The 18,023-nt window shown below is 34.4% G+C and overlaps 5 protein-coding genes across 6 annotated transcripts; 3 read left to right on the forward strand and 2 right to left on the reverse strand.

Annotated features, from left to right (window-relative positions):
* Positions 1-853: 853 nt before the first annotated feature.
* LOC104771136 (uncharacterized) lies at positions 854-1,703 on the forward strand. The gene has a single exon (XM_010495611.3). It carries the CDS (start codon positions 1,101-1,103, stop codon positions 1,542-1,544), a length of 444 nt encoding a protein of 147 aa, XP_010493913.1. The 5' UTR covers positions 854-1,100; the 3' UTR covers positions 1,545-1,703.
* Positions 1,704-8,137: 6,434 nt separating this feature from the next.
* Positions 8,138-10,972, forward strand: LOC104771137 (glutamate--tRNA ligase, cytoplasmic). Its single transcript, XM_087505468.1, has 6 exons — positions 8,138-8,405; positions 8,483-8,582; positions 8,667-8,820; positions 8,898-9,985; positions 10,072-10,539; positions 10,643-10,972. Exons 1-6 carry the CDS (start codon positions 8,266-8,268, stop codon positions 10,850-10,852), a joined length of 2,160 nt encoding a protein of 719 aa, XP_087361594.1. The 5' UTR covers positions 8,138-8,265; the 3' UTR covers positions 10,853-10,972.
* Positions 10,973-10,976: 4 nt separating this feature from the next.
* On the reverse strand, positions 10,977-12,384 carry LOC104771139 (putative germin-like protein subfamily 2 member 5). Its single transcript, XM_010495613.3, has 2 exons — positions 12,129-12,384; positions 10,977-11,611 (listed from the first exon to the last, which is right to left on the reverse strand). The coding sequence occupies exons 1-2, from the start codon at positions 12,241-12,243 to the stop codon at positions 11,076-11,078; spliced, it is 651 nt and encodes a 216-aa protein (XP_010493915.2). The 5' UTR covers positions 12,244-12,384; the 3' UTR covers positions 10,977-11,075.
* Positions 12,385-13,074: 690 nt separating this feature from the next.
* On the forward strand, positions 13,075-13,927 carry LOC104771141 (heavy metal-associated isoprenylated plant protein 2). Its single transcript, XM_010495615.3, has 3 exons — positions 13,075-13,268; positions 13,340-13,415; positions 13,507-13,927. The coding sequence occupies exons 1-3, from the start codon at positions 13,257-13,259 to the stop codon at positions 13,758-13,760; spliced, it is 342 nt and encodes a 113-aa protein (XP_010493917.1). The 5' UTR covers positions 13,075-13,256; the 3' UTR covers positions 13,761-13,927.
* A 7-nt stretch (positions 13,928-13,934) lies between these two features.
* LOC104771140 (flap endonuclease 1) lies at positions 13,935-17,946 on the reverse strand. 2 transcript variants are annotated; one of them, XM_087505469.1, is made up of 17 exons: positions 17,779-17,946; positions 17,547-17,663; positions 17,398-17,456; positions 17,257-17,316; positions 17,105-17,158; positions 16,951-16,999; positions 16,810-16,857; positions 16,647-16,712; positions 16,474-16,524; positions 16,220-16,339; positions 16,052-16,136; positions 15,862-15,943; positions 15,479-15,593; positions 15,345-15,401; positions 15,201-15,247; positions 15,066-15,120; positions 13,935-14,316 (listed from the first exon to the last, which is right to left on the reverse strand). In XM_087505469.1, the coding sequence occupies exons 1-17, from the start codon at positions 17,788-17,790 to the stop codon at positions 14,242-14,244; spliced, it is 1,152 nt and encodes a 383-aa protein (XP_087361595.1). In that variant the 5' UTR covers positions 17,791-17,946; the 3' UTR covers positions 13,935-14,241. The 2 variants fall into 2 exon arrangements, with proteins under 2 accessions (XP_087361595.1, XP_087361596.1); XM_087505470.1 differs by lacking the exon at positions 13,935-14,316 and adding an exon at positions 14,429-14,714 and having other exon boundaries at positions 17,779-17,928.
* Between the last annotated feature and the right edge of the window lie 77 nt (positions 17,947-18,023).

Raw genomic sequence — 18,023 nt, forward strand, 5'->3', positions numbered from 1 at the left:
ATTTTCATAAATTGTATCTAAAAATCTAACAAAACTTTTTAAAAAAAAAGAAGTAAAACGTAAAATTAGTATTAATCGTGATTACAAAAGGACATTTAACATTTTAATAAAATAAAGCTTAAACCAATTACGAACTGTATGATATCCATTTCCCTTTTAATTTCATATACTATAGAATTATGTCTCTTCAGGAGATCCGAGGAAACAAAAGTAAAGACAAAAATACTTAGAATCAAACTTATTTATCAAGATACCGGTTCAAATTTGGTAACTTTGCTTGGGACAAGTAACAAACTAACACCAATGGCAAGTGCGTATACACGTGTTCATTATCAAATTGGTTCATAAATGCTAGACCTAATAAGATCTCTTTCTTTTTTTGGTCAACAAAACAGTAAATAGAATAAGTTAAACTTAACATTTGATGGATAAATAAAAAAAAAACAACAATAAAACATTAGCTATTAATATGCCCCCAAAAAAATATTTTCTATAAAATCTTCAGAATTATTTAAATATTGTATTCAATAAAGGATTACACTATATTAATGAAAGATAAATATAAAATTTTTAATTACTTTCTAAACAGTTACATTATAATTTTTTTAATTAGTTAATAAGTTGGAATAATAGGAATAAAACAGAGATTTAGTTTTTCACAATATATTAAAAGAATGTTTTTTGTGAAACAAAAATAAATCCGACATTTTTAATGAAAGGGATAGCGGAATAATATATTTAAATCTGAAACCAAGAAAATAATACATTAATGATAGAAAAGAAAAAGAAAAAAAACAGCGATATACCCGAATCTAATTAAAATAATAATTAAATCAATAAAGTCGTTAAACACACAATTTTAATTGCAAGCCAGCGAAGATTTTTTTTTTTTCTTTTTCTTTTTGATTAGGGAGAAAGAAACCTAAGTGAAAGCCCCTCCTGAAGAAGAAGAAGAAGAAGAAGAAGAAGAAGAAGAGAGACAACAAACACAAAAACAAGTCCTTTCCTTTTTGTAATCTCTCAATTTCACAATTTTCAGAATCTTGATTTGGGTATTGTTTTGAAAGAAGAAAAAATTCAGAATCTTTAGCGTCTGGTTAATGCCTGGGAATCACAGTGAGATTTCGTTGAATGAACAAAACAGAGTCGATAACGATACCAACACGACAACGACAAGGAAGAAGAAGAAGAAGAAAGATGTAACAATCGTTGATGATGATGATGATGATGATGGAATGAATCATCAATTGGTAATGATGTCTTCGAAGAGTAGGAATCGATTTTTATCCAAGTTTCGTAAGAAACCCAATTCGCCGAAACCATCTTCTTCTTCTTCTTCTTCTGGGTCGCGTAAAGGTGGATGCTTTCGTGTGTTGAGACCTCGTAGGAGAGGAGAAGATGATGATGATGATGATGATGAGGTTTCGTCTATAGTTTCTGATCCTAATGATGAAAGGTTTAGTCATGAGATGTTGAGAGTTATGTTAGAGACTAATGATTTCTGCTCTGATGACTGCAATCCTCATCGGCGATTCATTTTGTAAGTTTGATTTATTGGGATTTGGGGTTGAGGTTGGGGTTTGGGCTGTGATTCTTATTTTAATTATATATTTTTTTTGGTTTCTTTTTTTTTTTGGATCAATCTGTATAGAATCTTTCTTTTGGAGATAATTCATCAATGGTTATCAGTGGTTTTTCTTATAGCTCCCTGCAGTGTATTGAATGTGATTCATATAGCAGAGTTATTATGGGTTTGCATCTTTAGCTTTGTAGGAGATGATCAAACTTTTTTAATAAGCTCGCTCTATTTATAGATTTAGATTGTCTTTTGTGCATAGTGAATTTGGATGGTTTTTGTCTCTATCTCTAATGTGGCAAATGGTAAGATGGTAATTCAAGAGAGACAGTGGGTGGTCTATTGGTACAAGTTTAAGTGCTCAAGGTTTTATAGTCTACTCTATATGTCTACTATAAGCAGTCTAGAACTGAATGCAGCAGATTATATATGATTGGATGGCCTGTTGTGACTTGCTAAGGAGCTAGGTTTTTATAAGTATTGTCTCGGATTATTTAGGATGTGTGGATTGTTACAGGGTTTTGGTTTGAGCATTTGGTTAAGAGAGAGGGTTGAGAGTCTCTCGTTATTTAAGTCTTTCTGGTCTCGTGAACCGAATAAGAACGCTTAATTTCCTATCATGTCAGCAGTTAAGCAATATAATCTGTCCAAAGAAGAGGAATCATTCTTAAGATGTAAAGATTGAGCTTTGGATTTTAAGTGGTATAGCAGAGTGATTGTCGGTAGTTTCCATTGAATTGCATTAGCATCTTGAGCTTTGTAGGAGACCTAACTCAGTCAGATTTTAGATTGTTTCCAGCTCTTAGTAAATGTGGATGATTTGTGTCTGTGTCTACTGTGTCAAATGGTAAGATGATAAATTGATAATACAGTGATTTTATGTGAGGTGCTCGAGCCTTTTAGTCTATAGGTCTACTATAAGATTATAACTAGTGTAAGACTGAATATAGCAGAGTATATAGCCTGTTGTGATGATTGTATGCAGGGAATTTGAGTTCAAGAAGAGTAATGGGAGTGACTTGGTTAGAAAGCAGTTAGTGATGGGTAGGTTTATAAGGATGCCTTTTCAGATTGTTTACGAAGTGTGGACTGTCTAGGGTTTGATTTGGGCATTTGGTGAGACTTGAGAGCCTTAATGAAGTCTTTATGGTTATGTGAAACTGAAGAACAAAGCTTAACTTCTTAGCATACCAGTTCAAAGCGGAGTTGAGGAACCATTTGCAAGAAGAAACAATTGGATTTCAGTGATATTGCTGAGTGAGTATCGTTACTGCCCATTTCTTAGGTCTACTCGAGCAGAGTTATCTGTTTTGATTGTTTCCTATGAGTCTATGGGACACTGACTTCAACTCTATGTAATGGCTCTTATTTTTCTTTTCTGAAATTGCCTATGCATTTGAGTTCTATGAAGTGCTCCTCAATGCTCATCTTCCATTAAGTAAAAATCGTTAATTGGTCTTATAGATCCCTGCAGTGTATTGAATGTGATTCGTATCAATATCTTGAAACCATAAATTCGTGATAAGACAAATTACAAAATATCACAAAATCATCTATTAATTAAATAGATGTTGTAATTAGAAGGAGATCCAGAGAACAAAATAAGAAAAGTATCTAAAAAATAAAAATGAAAACAAAAATATCCAAACGTGAAGTTATTATTTGTAATATCCAAAAATACTTTAAATAATTATAAAAAAAATTAGTATCTATAATTTAAATATTTTAGATATTTTTAACTTGCTAAAAAAATTAAATTCTTGCGGATCTTTGTTATAGAGCGGATTAGAGTTTGCATAAAATATGATTATATTGTTTTTTACTGGTTTGTCTACTAAAATCACAAATATTTTAGGTTTATATCAAACTAGATGAGGACCCGCCCGATGTGCAGGTTTTAAGTTTTATAAATTAAATTAAAATAAAAAAATATATATTAAAATTTGTTGTTAGTTATTTATAAATTTTATTTTTGTTATAATACACTGATTTATTATATTTATTTACAAATCTTTTATGTACGTCACTATTAAAATTGTATTTTTTTTACACCTAAATATACTCTGTGTTACAAATATATTCTTTATCACCATCTATAAAATGTCTATATGAATACATTAAGCCAACTATTTTACTTTTATTTCTGCATAGTTTTTTAATTACTAAAATTGTTGGCTCAAAAAACATTTTGAATAAAAAGTATATTACATAATATACTAATCAATGATATATCATCAAAATAATGTATTACCACCATGGAGAAAACCTCAGCTCCGCTCTCATCTCTCATCCCTTGCGTGCAACCTCCTCCACCATGGAAAGAACCTTGGCTCTGCCTTCCTCTCTTGGGGAGATAACCTTGTGCCCAACCTTCTCCACCATAGAGAGAACCTGGCTGTGTCATCCTTCTATGTGGAGAGAACATGTTCACGTCTTTTTGCTATCTTAAAATGGCTTGCTCCGACAACCAATGAAAGTAAAAGCATTTTTCTAATGTATTCGTGATAGTAACTATACAGAAGTGAAAGTAAAATAGTTGGATTAATGTGTTTATATATTACATAATATAGTAATCAATGATGTATCATCACAATAATGTATGACCGCCATGGAGAAAATCTCGGCTCCGCCCTCATCCCTTATGGAGAGAACATTGCATCCAACCTGCTCCACCATGGAGAGAACCTTGGCTCCGCCTTCCTCCTTTGGGAGATAACCTTGCATCCAACCTCCTCCACCTCCCTCTCTTAGGGAGATAACCTTGTGTCCAATCTTCTCCACCATAGAGACAACCTCGGCTCTGCCCTCCTCCTGTGTGGAGAGAAAATGTTCACGTCTTTTTGCTATCTCAAAATGGCTTGGTCCGACAACCATTGAAAGTAAAAACCTTTTTCTAACGTCACAATATGTTTTGATAGTAACTACTGTTAAATTTCCAAATGTATTCGTGGAAATGCCTTTGACACACTATGATGTAGTCTCTGTCTCTGTAACGCCTAAACCGCCACCTTGCTTAGTGAGCCCATGTCCACTCTCAGTCCATGGTCCACCTTCCTAAGTGGGCCCTACATCTATTCTCGGCATTTGGACCCACCCATATTTGATGGCAAGTTTGTTATGTTTGAGAGGTTTTAAAAACTTGTTTACCGACCCTACAAATCAACAAATGATATTTTCTTGTGTTTTGTCCTCACTCGCATAGTTCCGACAATCACTTCCAGGAAGGTCACCCATCATGAAGTTCTCTGAAGACCCTTGACCAGAAAAATAAGTGCATTTTGGTGACATATGTGGTCATATAAATTCTTATAAACTTTTACGCAAACCAGGGTATCAGAGTCATTGAGATCCTATGGATCTATCAACAACGATTTATGTTTTTTCAATCTATCTATCTATGTTTGTTGTAAGCTTGTGTTTGATTAACTTATTTTATCCATCCATTAGATTGAAGAACTTCTACTCGTTATCTCCATTTGGGATTGAGTGAAAATAATGGTAACAATTATGTTTGAAGAAAAAAAGAAGGGTTTATGACCAACCAATCAAGGTTGAGAAATTAGAAGAAAATTAATTTGGCATAATTAAAGAAACAATAAAAAATTATAAGTATGGTAATATATCTCAAATAATTCAATTATGAAAATATAAATTAAAATTTTTTTTTCCTCAAAAAATATAAATTAAATAAAATAATCTAAAAATACTAAAATAATTTTTAAAAATACAGTATTAGGAAAAGAATATGCATATATTAATCTTTTTTTAGGTCACCATATTATTCTTACCTATTCCCAACTGGAAAAGGAGAAAGTAGGAGAAAATTTGGTTTAAAAACATAAGAAAAATTTACCTTTCCATTTTAAAAAAAAATTCCCAATTAAACAAAATTGAAAGCAATGTTTTTGAACAAATTATTTAAATATAAGATGATCTATGTTTTATAGAAGTGAGTATTTACAAAATTTAGAATTAATAATTAACTGTATATTTTCTTTAATCCCTTTTTCTATATTTTTTTCTAGAATTAATAACTTAAATATTAAAAATAAGTAAATAATATCATAATTTCGAATTTTATAATTATTTTAAAAAATTTTATTTTTTTATAAATTCTGTAAGTTTTGATAATTATCTTTTTATATTATTAATATTTTTTAAAACAAAATATTTTATTTTTGTTGTAATCAAATTTCTTTTATTAAATATTAATTTTTACACATGTCAAAATCTGAGATTGATAACTTGACACATGTCAAAATCTTGTTAATGGCTAACTTTCAAACCCAACTTTATATAATAAGATAAGTTAACGAGAGTTGTTATGCCAATCATAACACGTACCAAACACAAAAAAAAAATATAACTATCTAAAATTATAGAATCTAAATATTAATTAAAATATATTAAAACAAACGCCAAAAAATAAGTTAATTAAAAAAAATTCCGGTTAAAATCTAGTATAGTAAGTTAATTCACACGGTTGTGAAATGTGAACAATGTGAAGTAACGATAATCCGGTTCATTTCATGTAATAATTTGGTTCAACCTAGTTCTCTTGTTTATATCCCCAAAACTTAAACGACAACGTTCCTTATTAAAATGAAAGACACTAAAGACTCCCTCTGATGCAGAGTCTGTACGACTTCAGCCACTTTTCTTGCCTTCTCTGAAGCAGTCTCACATAGCTTTTCTCCCCTTACTAGGTTTTGAACCCACACTATGCGTAGATTTATTTTATATATTTTGATGAAAATTATCTATGATTGATGACGGTAATAAAATATTATCTTATAAAAAAATTAAATTAGTATTAAAGAAAGAAATTAAATTTCAGATATACAATTTTTTAAAATATAAAAAATCAGTTATGTTATAAAATCAAATATGATAAAAAAAAATCATGAATTTAACTCGACATCTAGGCGAGGCAAATCAAACTGATGACCTCACATATCCTAAACCATTTCTTTGACCACCAGAAAAAACAAAACAATTTTATAATCATGAATTTAACTCGTTTGCATATTTAATTGATCGCTACCACATATGTTTTCATGTTTTATTCAATGTTTTCTTATTCTTCATATTCTTTCTTGTCATTTTCATTGTCAAAATTTATGGTAATTGTCATTGTTATTTTTACCGTCTGGTTCTTTGTTATACTCTTTTTCTTCTTCTTCCTCGTCAACTTCTTCACATTTTTCCACTAAAAAATCTTTTTTTAGACTACCACACAACTTGTTAACCCATCAAAATCCAAGAACAAAATTATTTATTTTCTCAAAAAATTTATAAAATTTATGAAGACCAGCATAGTCAACACATGCATCCAATTATTGATAATTTCATCCATATACTTATTTGGTTTTAGATCCACACGTTTAGAAACTTCTCCAACCAAAATCCTTACTTGATTTATAATATTTTAAAAACATAATAAAATATACTAATAATTATTTATTTAATATGAATCATATGATATATGGAAATATGAGTACACTATAAGAACATATTAATTATAAATAAATAATATCAATTATGTTATATCATCAAATAATATCAACTGTATCATATTATCAAATAACAGTAACCGTATATAACCGTAACCACTTGAACCGGAACCATATTTAAACGTAACCGTTTAATTAAGGTTAAACAAAATTTCTAACCATAACCGATGGTTAATAAACCGTAACCGTGACAACCGTAACACTGGTCATGCCTATGTATAGCTAATAAAACATGTGTGTTTGTCGTCCATCTTTCTTCTTTAAACCCCAAAACTTGACTCAAACATCAAATTAAGGTCTTGCGATGTCAATTTTTCTTCCTTAGATCCAAAATTAAAAAATTAATGAAAGAATATCAACTCATCTATAAAATCATACACAAAAATATGTTTTATAGCTTATAAGAAATAAAAAGCACAAATGTAGATAAATAAGATAATTTATGTTTTACATCAATATTTATAGTATTTTAAACTTTTAAAAGGTTTTGAATTATAAAATTTGAACCTTTTAAAAAGTTTCAATATTTATAATATTTTAAACTTTTAAAATTTTAAAATTATAATATTTAAAAGTTAAGAACTTTTAAAAGTTTCAATATTTATAATATTTTAAACTTTTAAAAATTTTAAAAATTATAATATTTTTTGAAACTTTTTAAAGTTTTAATTTGATCAAATAAAAAACCGGATCAAACCGAATAATTTTTAAACTTGAACGCTTGATAAATCAAGCTTTCCTTCTCATTCGTTGTTGGAAGCATATTAATCTTATTTATACTGATTCTGAAACATTGTCTAAAACTTTTCTAGCCGATGTGGGATATTGTGCATAGTTTTTTTATTTCCATAAATTTAAAATTTTCCTTTTTCTAAAATTTTTTGAAAATTTTAAAAAATGTTAATGAATGATATGTCAAATCTTAATAGATCGTTTAAAAATAATTCTTAATATAGAAAAATTCTAGAAAGTTAAAAATGTTAATTAGTGACATGTCTAACCCGTATTTTAAATCCTAGGTGGACACCATTAAGAGCTTTTTTATTTAGTATAATTAGTCCTCATCTTCGTCTTGACAAAGGCAATAGGAGGAACCCGTCTCTCAACCCTAACCTTTTTTCTCATAATCATATATATCTGATCTTGACTTCGTGGATTTGGATTCAGATCTCACAGATGGATGGGGTGAAGCTTTCGTTCCCACCGGAAAGTCCGCCACTTTCGGTTATTGTTGCTCTCTCTCTCTCAGCCTCTCCGGTAACTGTTGATTCCTCCGCCGCCGCAGCCACCGTCGCTTCTTTCGTCTTCTCCGACGGGTACGTTCCTTTTTCTGTCTGTCTGATTACTTCTTCTTCTTTCTCGGAAAGTTTGAGCCTTTTTCTTGGAATTTTAGGAGGAAACTGAGTGGAACCACTGTTCTTCTTCGATATGTTGGTCGATCAGCTAACAAGCTTCCTGGTTTCTACGGCAACGATGCTTTTGATTCTTCCCAGGTCTCGATTCATTGGAGTTATTTATTTATCATGAATCTTCTAGTGTAAATTGCTTTAAATCCTTTCTTGTGTGTGATTAATCAGATTGATGAGTGGGTAGATTACGCTTCTGTCTTCTCCTCTGGTTCTGAGTTTGAGAATGCTTGTGGTCGTGTTGATAAGTATCTTGAGACTCGCACGTTTCTTGTTGCCCATTCTCTTTCCATTGCGGATGTTGCTATTTGGTCAGCTCTTGCAGGTAAAACAAAAAAATTTCATTATCTTTGTTATGAGTTTCCCTGTATTTGAAGCTGATTTAGTTGAACTTTTTGGTAGGAACTGGCCAAAGATGGGAAAGTTTGAGGAAATCGAAAAAGTATCAGAGTTTGGTTAGATGGTTCAATTCGATTTTAGATGAGTACAGCGAGCTGCTTAACAAGGTTTTAGCAACATATGTGAAGAAGGGCTCAGGGAAGCCTGTGGCTGCACCAAAGTCTAAAGACAGCCAACAAGCTACGAAAGCAGATGCACAGGACAAAGGCAAACCTGAAGTGGACTTGCCGGAAGCAGAGATTGGAAAGGTTCGACTTCGTTTTGCTCCTGAGCCAAGTGGTTACCTTCACATTGGACATGCCAAGGCTGCGTTGCTCAACAAGTATTTCGCTGAGCGTTACCAAGGGGAAGTGATTGTGCGTTTTGATGATACTAACCCTGCTAAGGAAAGCAATGAGTTTGTGGATAATCTCGTGAAAGATATTGGGACATTGGGGATCAAGTACGAGAAAGTGACATACACTTCTGACTACTTTCCTGAACTGATGGAAATGGCGGAAAAACTTATGCGTGAGGGCAAGGCATATGTTGACGACACGCCGAGGGAGGATATGCAGAAAGAGAGGATGGATGGAATTGATTCGAAATGCAGGAATCATAGCGTCGATGAGAATTTGAAGCTATGGAAGGAAATGATTAAGGGAAGTGAGAGAGGCGTAAAGTGCTGCGTTCGCGGGAAATTCAACATGCAAGATCCCAACAAAGCCATGCGCGACCCGGTTTATTACCGATGCAATCCTACGTCTCACCACCGTATCGGGGATAAGTATAAGATATATCCAACATATGACTTTGCTTGCCCGTTTGTGGATTCCCTTGAAGGTATAACGCATGCCCTTCGGTCTAGTGAGTATCATGACCGGAATGCTCAGTACTTTAAAGTTCTGGAGGACATGGGAATGCGACAGGTTCAGCTTTATGAGTTCAGCCGGTTAAATCTCGTTTTTACACTTCTCAGTAAGCGCAAGCTTCTCTGGTTTGTCCAGGAGAAGTTGGTTGATGGGTGGGATGATCCACGCTTCCCGACAGTCCAAGGAATTGTTCGTAGAGGTTTGAAAATTGAGGCTCTGATTCAGTTCATTCTAGAGCAGGTAAGGCTTTCTTTCTTTTGCGTTGTTGCTTGTCTCTTTCGAGTGATCTGTAATAATATATCTGTTGATTTTTTTAACATTTCCAGGGGGCTTCAAAGAATCTAAATTTGATGGAATGGGACAAACTTTGGTCTATTAATAAGAGAATAATTGATCCTGTGTGCCCTAGACACACGGCTGTGATTGCAGAGCGTCGTGTACTATTTACCTTAACGGATGGACCTGATGAGCCGTTTGTTCGCATGATACCAAAGCACAAGAAATTCGAAGGTGCTGGAGAAAAGGCAACCACTTTCACCAAGAGCATTTGGATGGAGGAAGCTGATGCGAGTGCGATATCTGTTGGTGAGGAAGTAACTTTGATGGATTGGGGAAATGCCATAGTAAAGGAAATCACAAAGGACGAGGAGGGTCGTGTCACTGCGTTATCTGGCGTTCTGAATCTCCAAGGATCTGTAAAGACTACAAAGCTGAAGCTCACATGGCTTCCTGACACCAATGAATTGGTGAATCTCACATTAACAGAGTTTGATTATCTAATCACCAAGAAGAAGGTAAGACTCGGTCAATACATCTCTACATTATTGTTATCTCGCGCTCAATATCACTGATATCTTTTTTTTTTTTTTTTTTTTTTTTTAATTTGCTGCAACCCAGCTGGAAGATGATGATAAAGTTGAAGATTTTGTGAATCCTAACACAAAGAAGGAAACATTGGCACTTGGTGATTCGAATATGAGGAATCTGAAATGTGGAGATGTGATTCAGCTTGAGAGGAAAGGCTATTTCAGATGTGATGTGCCTTTTGTCAAATCGTCTAAGCCCATTGTCCTATTCTCTATTCCAGATGGTAGAGCGGCTAAGTGATGAATGAAACGTGGCACAGAAGAAAAAAAAATACTCTATTTATGATTTTCCCATTTTATGAACGTGTTGAGAAATTTGCTCGTTAGAGTTTAAGACAATGAAAAACAGAGCTTTTTATCAGTTCTTTGCTTAATTTTTCATCTCATTATAGTTTAAAGTTGCAAACTTTATCTCCATTCATTCGTCTTTGCTTAGTGTTTACATTTTGAGACCAAAAACAAACTCATTTCTTGGCTTGGTATCTGGATTTGATCCTCTGAACCTGTTTGGGTTTGAGCTGGAATGACTTAACGAGGATGTCATCGGGAAGAGCTCCAAAGAGAGAGGCGACAAGTGATTGTGTTCCGGGCAATTGGCTATCGAAGGCTGCGATTACAGATGCTGGAGTGTTGGCAACGTTCTTTTGGAAATGGAGGAGTCCCTTGGGGAAGACGAAAATATCTCCTTTGTTAATGTGTTTGGCCATAAGTTTTCCGGCGGTTGTTACGAAGCCGACGTAGAGCTGACCTTCAAGGACGAAAATGATCTCGGAGGCTCGTGGGTGGACATGAGGTGGGTTTAGGCCGTTTGGGGCGTAATCGATGCGAGACATGGAGAGGCCGAGGGTGTTGAGTCCTGGTAGCTTTTCTACGTTGGCTCCGGTCACGACTGAGCCGGTAGAGGTGTTAGTGGCAGCAGCGGAGGCTAAGCCTTGAAAGTAGAAGTCTTCCGGTGTCATTTGTGTTGAGTCCTTGCAAGTGTATCCATTGACCTTGACCGCTTCATTTTGTCAAAAGAAAATAAACAAAGAAAATTAGATAAATTTTGACAAGAACAAAAAAAAAAAAAAGAAAACAGAAAGTGTAATCGACTTTCAAATTTATGTTGGTATGGTACTATTGAAAAAGAATGTTTGAAGATTTCAATCATGTGTCGTCCACCTAACTTTTATTTTTAACATTTTGACAAATACTATATCATTTATCAAAAGTCATGATAAATTTCCAAGAAAGTCTTGAATAATATAATAGTAAATCAAAAAAATATAGATAAAGTATAATACAAATGAGAAGATTTCGTTACAAATTATCACAATTGGTGTCACATTTCTTAAAGATATAATGTTTCTAAGCAGCTAGGGAGAAGAAACATAATATCCTGTGGAAATTGTTTATATAAAAGAAAATCTTGAGTCGTTTTTTTTTCTTTTTTTTTTTTTGTGCAACATCGTGAGTCGTTTTATGAATAAAACAAAAGAGGTCAAAGCAAATGTGGTTATTGGGGTAAGTAAAAATACCATTGGACAAATCAGCAACACAAACATCTTGAAGCATCTCACATTCCGCAATGGCCACGGCTGCGACCAACATGGTGACAACAACAACAACAAAATTGGTCGTCATAGAGGCCATTATTGTTGTTGTTGTTATATAGTTAAAAAGAGATTGTTTTTGATGAATTTATAAACAAGAAAATAAATTCACGAATAGAGAAACTTTAATTTTGGTGTTCTTATAGACATGGAGAAGCTTTTGAAACGTTTATTATTAGGCAAATTGTTAAAGGTTGGTTTTAGCCCCTTAATTTAGCCAAAATTAGGTTTTCAGTGTGATTAATATTTGAGGTGGGGAAGTTGTGATTACAGGGTTGTTTATTGGAGAAATAGAGACATCTAATCTTAATTATGGTGTAGACTTTAGCACCGTCCGAGGAAACTCACCTAAAATAACTTATCTTCCTGGAAATTAGTAATCTCCAAGCCACCAAAACACAAGAAACTAGAAGTTGGCTGGTTATTTCGTTATGTAAGTTTTGGTTTAAAAAATAACTTGCATCAATAAGTTTTGTTTTGGTCAAACTGAATCCAAAAACTTACACTTTAACCGAACCGGAAAGATCTGTATAAAACACAGTCTGGTTTGTCGAAGGTAAAGGTTTCATCTTATGTTGGATCCAAACTAAAACCGGATTATGACCGATAAAGGCCGACAGGGATTGTCCGCTAAAATGTCACTCTCATTGTCTAAGTACAATAATATTAATGTGTTCGTACTAAAACATTATATAAAGGGACAAGTGAACAAAATAGCTAAGACTTAGGACTAAACAAATTCCCTCATGGATAAAATCTCCAATTCAAGTTGAGTCTTATATTAGATGTGTATATCAATATGTAGAAATTTATTAATATATATTGTATAGATTACCAACATATACAACTAGAGTGAGTTCGTTGACGCAACAGTTTGGGAGAAAGACTTAAAAATATAAGTCAAGTCGCTTATAATAAAGGAAGATGTTGAGAAATGAGAACAATAAGAGACAACTCTTAAGTGAATGCTTCTATTTATATGCTTCTAGTTTCTTCTCATCTATTCATATCTAAATTCCATAATCCATATTCTTCCTAGTTAATCTCTCCATCATGACGACTAAGGTAAAATCATATTTGGAAACGAATCCGAGTTTCTTTTTCTTTATTTTCTTGAATCATTCGGTTTTGTGCAGAAAATTGAGATCAAAGTGGATATCGACTGTGAGAAATGCAAACATGCAATCATGGAGGCCGTTACAGAGCTAGAAGGTATGATATTTTTAATTTTATAAAAAAAACTTAATACTAAACCTGTTGATATATGAGAGATGAAATTATAAGATGAGAGATTTGAATGCAGGTGTGAATCAGGTTTCGCTGGATCAAGAGAAGAGCATACTAACCGTGGTGGGTACAATGGATCCGGTCTGCGTAGCAGAACAGCTTAAGAAGATTAAACAGAAACCAGTAGTAATCAGTGTTGGACCACCGAAAAAACCAGACCCCAAACCAGACCCTAAGAAGGATCCTTGTTTCCCTTACTACTACTACACCCCTTGTGACATGGTAACAGTTAATACCTATGAGAACGGAAGCGGCTGCACCATTGTTTGAATCCTGTCTCCATCTCTTTTAGTCCTTATGTAAAATCTTGTAATCTTTAGTCAGTAAAATAATTTCTTATGTAATCATGTTGATTTATTTTGCTATGTGATGAATCCTTGTTATTGTCCCCCCTTCCTGTTATCTGAAACTAGTGATAATATCATCATAATTTGACATGGAGTCTTGCTTTTAAATCACATCTAAATTCTGAAATCAGTCCAATTTCGAATACACACGCACAAGCATTTTCCTTGTCAAAAGCAAATTCATGATCATGCCATCACCGAAACCACAATGAAAAGAAGTCCAGACCTTACTAATTTTCTACCATTGAGGAAGCATAGACTAACCAAGGTTACGGAAACATTGTAAAACAAAAGGCACAAAGACTACTTAGCCCTAGGAAAACCATCAAAGTTTTAATAATCTTCTCTCGAGATCTTTGCAGCAGAACTAACTTATACAGCCTTAGAACAACTGGAACTGTGATTTACTTCTTCTTCCTTCCACCACCTCCCTTGGTTTTCTTATTTGCTGCTCCTTTAGTGGTACTCTCTGGGATCTCCTATTAGTAAGTAAAAAAAAAGATTATTAACACCACATGATACTGTATATCTAAAACATGTGGAACACAAAGTAGAATGTTCTATTTAGCACAGGATTCTTAAGAATGGAGGTGCTTAGTCTATGTAAGGTAGTTTCCAGCTCAGCGATGTACACTAAACATATAGCTAAATAGAACTACAGAAATTATGGCAGACTGATTTTAAATATCCACCGTGATATTTAAATTCTTGTGCCTAAGCCACCTCCAGCCACTTGAACAGAAAGGTCGGAACCCCGAGATAGAGAGAACAGCTTAAGGCTAGCAATATTATTGGAGGTGTTCCATCCAAAAGCATGTAGAGAAAATACTTTATTGCTGATAGCTGGTTTATACTGCTGGAGCAAACATTTGGTACCCTGTGATCCAGTATATCGAGGAATCACCTCAGAGGCAAACTAGGCATATAAGTTTTCCCTAAAGTGTGTGCATATATTTCCATCCATTTCTGGACGTGTACTACGAGTTTACGGCAGGCTATGGACAGTGAATTCATAATCACAAGATGTAGGCGGAAAGCATGAAGAAGATCAACGTCTCACAAACCACGAATCGGGGAATTGTTTTAACATTCATAGACTTACCAACTAATTTACCGTGTTTCTTTTGGCACATAAAAGATTATAGGACGTACACATTCATGTGCAAGTCAAAAGAAACGATATTAAGAACTATTGGGTTCAACCATATATAGAATTAAAGAGACAAACCTTTCTCTTAGCAGGCACGGATGAGTTAGCAACTGGCTTGAAAAATGACTCCAGCCTTTGAAATGTTTAAGAAAGAAATGAGTGGAAAGAGAAGTAAAAGCTAGAACCACCACTATATTGTCGAAAGGTGCATACCTGCCCTGGGACGATTTGTTCTTCGCAGTTTTAATTTTCTCTATGGCCTATACAAAAAAAATTTCAGATCATCCATGTCCAAATAAAGCATCGCACATATATGGCAATAAGGAACAAAGTATGATAACACTACATGAAACATACCTTGGTTACCCTATCTATGTTGAATCCATTTTCATTCACCAAAAACTGAACTATACCCTGGCAAGGGAGAAAACAAAGAGGTAACTAAAAAAATCTCCCAAAGGATTCAAAAAGGGGGAGAACTCAATTTCTACCTCTTCATCTGGAGAGGTCCACTTAATATCAAGCTGCTCTTCATCTGTTAAGACATCAGGTTCTTTGAAAAGTCTCCGAGCTTCATTATATGGCCATTCCTCGGGTATTTGATACCTACATATAATACAAAGTGGTAAAGGTCTTTAACACACTATGGCTATTGTTTCTTGGGACAGCAGATGTTCAAAGTAAGAACTCAATAAAAGTAACAGTAAATATTAATTTATATCAGACTACAAATTGACACAAAAAGCTTCTTGGAAGTGTGGTTGTGGTAATGCAACTTGGAGAGACATTTTTTTCATTTTTCAACAGAAGACACAGGGTAATAGTATATTGTCCCCAAATCAAATAACTCTGAGATAGTTTAATAGAGGTATACCTTTCTTTGTTTATATTTTCAAGTATGGTCTCAATAGATCCATGCTGGCGAATGAGCTTTAGGGCAGTCTGCCCTCCGATACCTGTGGCACAAAATGAGTATTAGTTTATATTTAACAGAGAAAAAACCACAGCAGTCTATTTCACCCACAGTTGAAAGATATAAAAAGGCAAAATAAATCTCTAGATACCTCGGATGCTGTCACAATAGTCACACCCTGACAATATGCACAAGTCGATGAACTGATCCATGGTAAGTTGAAGCTCTTCTAAAATCTGAAATGTGACCACAAGAGAAGAGATGATCTCAATTACTTGAAACGTAGAAGAAGAGGATAGTGTGTGTGTGAGAGAGAAACCTTAGCAACTTCAAATTCCATGACAGGGATCTTTCTGGAGCTAGGATCCATCAGGTGGCGAAGAAACTTAGGAGCTCCAAAAGTCAAGGAATCCATATCTTCAGAAGCCACACCATAAACCTAAATAGACAGGAACTATTCATAAGGAAGCATTGCAAACCTTGTAAAACTTACACTTATACAAGATTGGAGATGTTGGTCACTCAAAACTGTCAGTAAAACACAAAAAGGAGAAGAGACAAAAGAAACTAGACCTTTCCTGACTTGCAAAGTGCAGCACATTGCGCTTCAGCTTCGGAAGTGGCCTGTATGTAAGAAGCCACATCAGTCTTCTTTTCAAACTTTTAGCCATTTCATATCAAAACCAAAAAGATGAGTTAATAGAAAAAATATAGATCCTCGGGCCTCTGCACATAACATTAAGTACCTCAACAACGGGCACCCCCATGAGTCTCAAGAGTCTTTTGCAGTCGTCATTGTGCTGTTTTGTCACCTGGAGAGTGGGAGATTATGCATATATCAATTGCTTTCAAGTGGATGCTATAAAAATAAGAAGTCAAACGATTCATAAAAGGAAAAGAATAGACTACCTTCACAGTCCGTTTGCTGTACTTCTCAATGTCCTCCTTGTTTCTTGCCTGCCAGCATGAAATAACTTGTAAAATCACCCTCTTTTAGTAGTAAACTAAAGCTAGGAAAGCAAACTCGTAAGGCAAGAAAGAGTGACAAACCTCAATCGCACCAGTCAAATCTGCAGTTGCATCAGCTCTCTTGGAATAACTGAATCAAGATTAGATTTGAACAAAACCATAGTTCACAACGGTTCAATAACTCATCTTACCACTCTCAAACTTAAAAAATCAATTCATGATAACAGAAAGATACCGTTTTGCCAGTTCTTGTCTCTTTAACTCCGGGGGCTTTCCATCGAAAACATATCTGAAGCCAAAAAAGATTCAGAACTAAATTAGCAAGACTAATAGTAAAAGACAAACCTTTTCTACCAACAGAGGAAAAAAAAAAAAAAAGAGCATTACACAGGCTTAATCCCAGCTTCTAGAAGACGAATCGTTCGATTAAACATCCCTTGTAAATGGCTACATGTACAAAACACATCAGATAGAAAGATCCAAACTTTACAAATGTGGAAACAGAGAGAGAGAGTAGTAAGTAGTAACCTAGTGACTTCACCAGCTTCATTAGTGAGCATTTCAGTCCCAGTTCTCCCTACCACAATCTGCGTCACATCGATTTCAAAAGTTATACTCTCTTGCTGAGTGCGAATAAGATTAATTAATATAAAGGGGGGGAGGAGAAGGGAACGAACGAGGAATTGGTAAATGCTCATGCTAGCATCGACGGCGATTTTCCGACCGAAATAGCTCTCAAATTTTTGTTCTTTCATACAACTTGGCGCATTGTCGGCTAAAAGCTTCGTTAAACCCTAAAAAAAAAAAAAAAAAAAAATCAGACATTTACAACAACACAAACATTAGATCGAATTCAGGAATCGTAATCTAAAATTGAAACAAGAAGTAATCGTTCCGCTTGCACCAGACCTTGATACCCATGGCGATTTACAGATAAAACAGAGCGAATCAGCGAGGCGAAGGCTTTGTTCTTTTCTCTCTCAGGGAAGGGAACTATGCCACTTTGGGTCTCTCTGACTGACTAACGCCGGTGATGTTGTTTTCCCGCCTCCTCAACACGTGTGGGCGCGCTAGAGCCTGGTCAACTTAATGAGGCCTTTAAACCTAATAAGCCCATCAGCTCGTTATGGCCCATGGCCTATTATTCTTCCATT

The sequence above is a fragment of the Camelina sativa genome, chromosome 20, assembly GCF_030686135.1.
Source record: "Camelina sativa cultivar CO46 ecotype springtype chromosome 20, ASM3068613v1".
In the NCBI taxonomy this organism is placed as follows: Eukaryota; Viridiplantae; Streptophyta; class Magnoliopsida; order Brassicales; family Brassicaceae; genus Camelina; species Camelina sativa.

Excerpts from the sequence above, each read along its gene's own strand:
- LOC104771136 (XM_010495611.3), top strand. The coding sequence starts at position 1,101 with ATGCCTGGGAATCACAGTGAGATTTCGTTGAATGAACAAAACAGAGTC.
- LOC104771137 (XM_087505468.1), top strand. The coding sequence starts at position 8,266 with ATGGATGGGGTGAAGCTTTCGTTCCCACCGGAAAGTCCGCCACTTTCG. Across the intron at positions 8,406-8,482 it reads TCTTTCGTCTTCTCCGACGG|GAGGAAACTGAGTGGAACCA; the intron begins GTACGTTCCTTT and ends TTGGAATTTTAG. Across the intron at positions 10,540-10,642 it reads ATCTAATCACCAAGAAGAAG|CTGGAAGATGATGATAAAGT; the intron begins GTAAGACTCGGT and ends GCTGCAACCCAG.
- LOC104771139 (XM_010495613.3), bottom strand. The coding sequence starts at position 12,243 with ATGGCCTCTATGACGACCAATTTTGTTGTTGTTGTTGTCACCATGTTG. Across the intron at positions 11,612-12,128 it reads TGTTGCTGATTTGTCCAATG|CGGTCAAGGTCAATGGATAC; the intron begins GTATTTTTACTT and ends GACAAAATGAAG.
- LOC104771141 (XM_010495615.3), top strand. Across the intron at positions 13,416-13,506 it reads GGCCGTTACAGAGCTAGAAG|GTGTGAATCAGGTTTCGCTG; the intron begins GTATGATATTTT and ends ATTTGAATGCAG.
- LOC104771140 (XM_087505470.1), bottom strand. Across the intron at positions 16,858-16,950 it reads ATTTGACTGGTGCGATTGAG|GCAAGAAACAAGGAGGACAT; the intron begins GTTTGTCACTCT and ends TCATGCTGGCAG. Across the intron at positions 16,340-16,473 it reads CACTTTGCAAGTCAGGAAAG|GTTTATGGTGTGGCTTCTGA; the intron begins GTCTAGTTTCTT and ends CTGTCTATTTAG.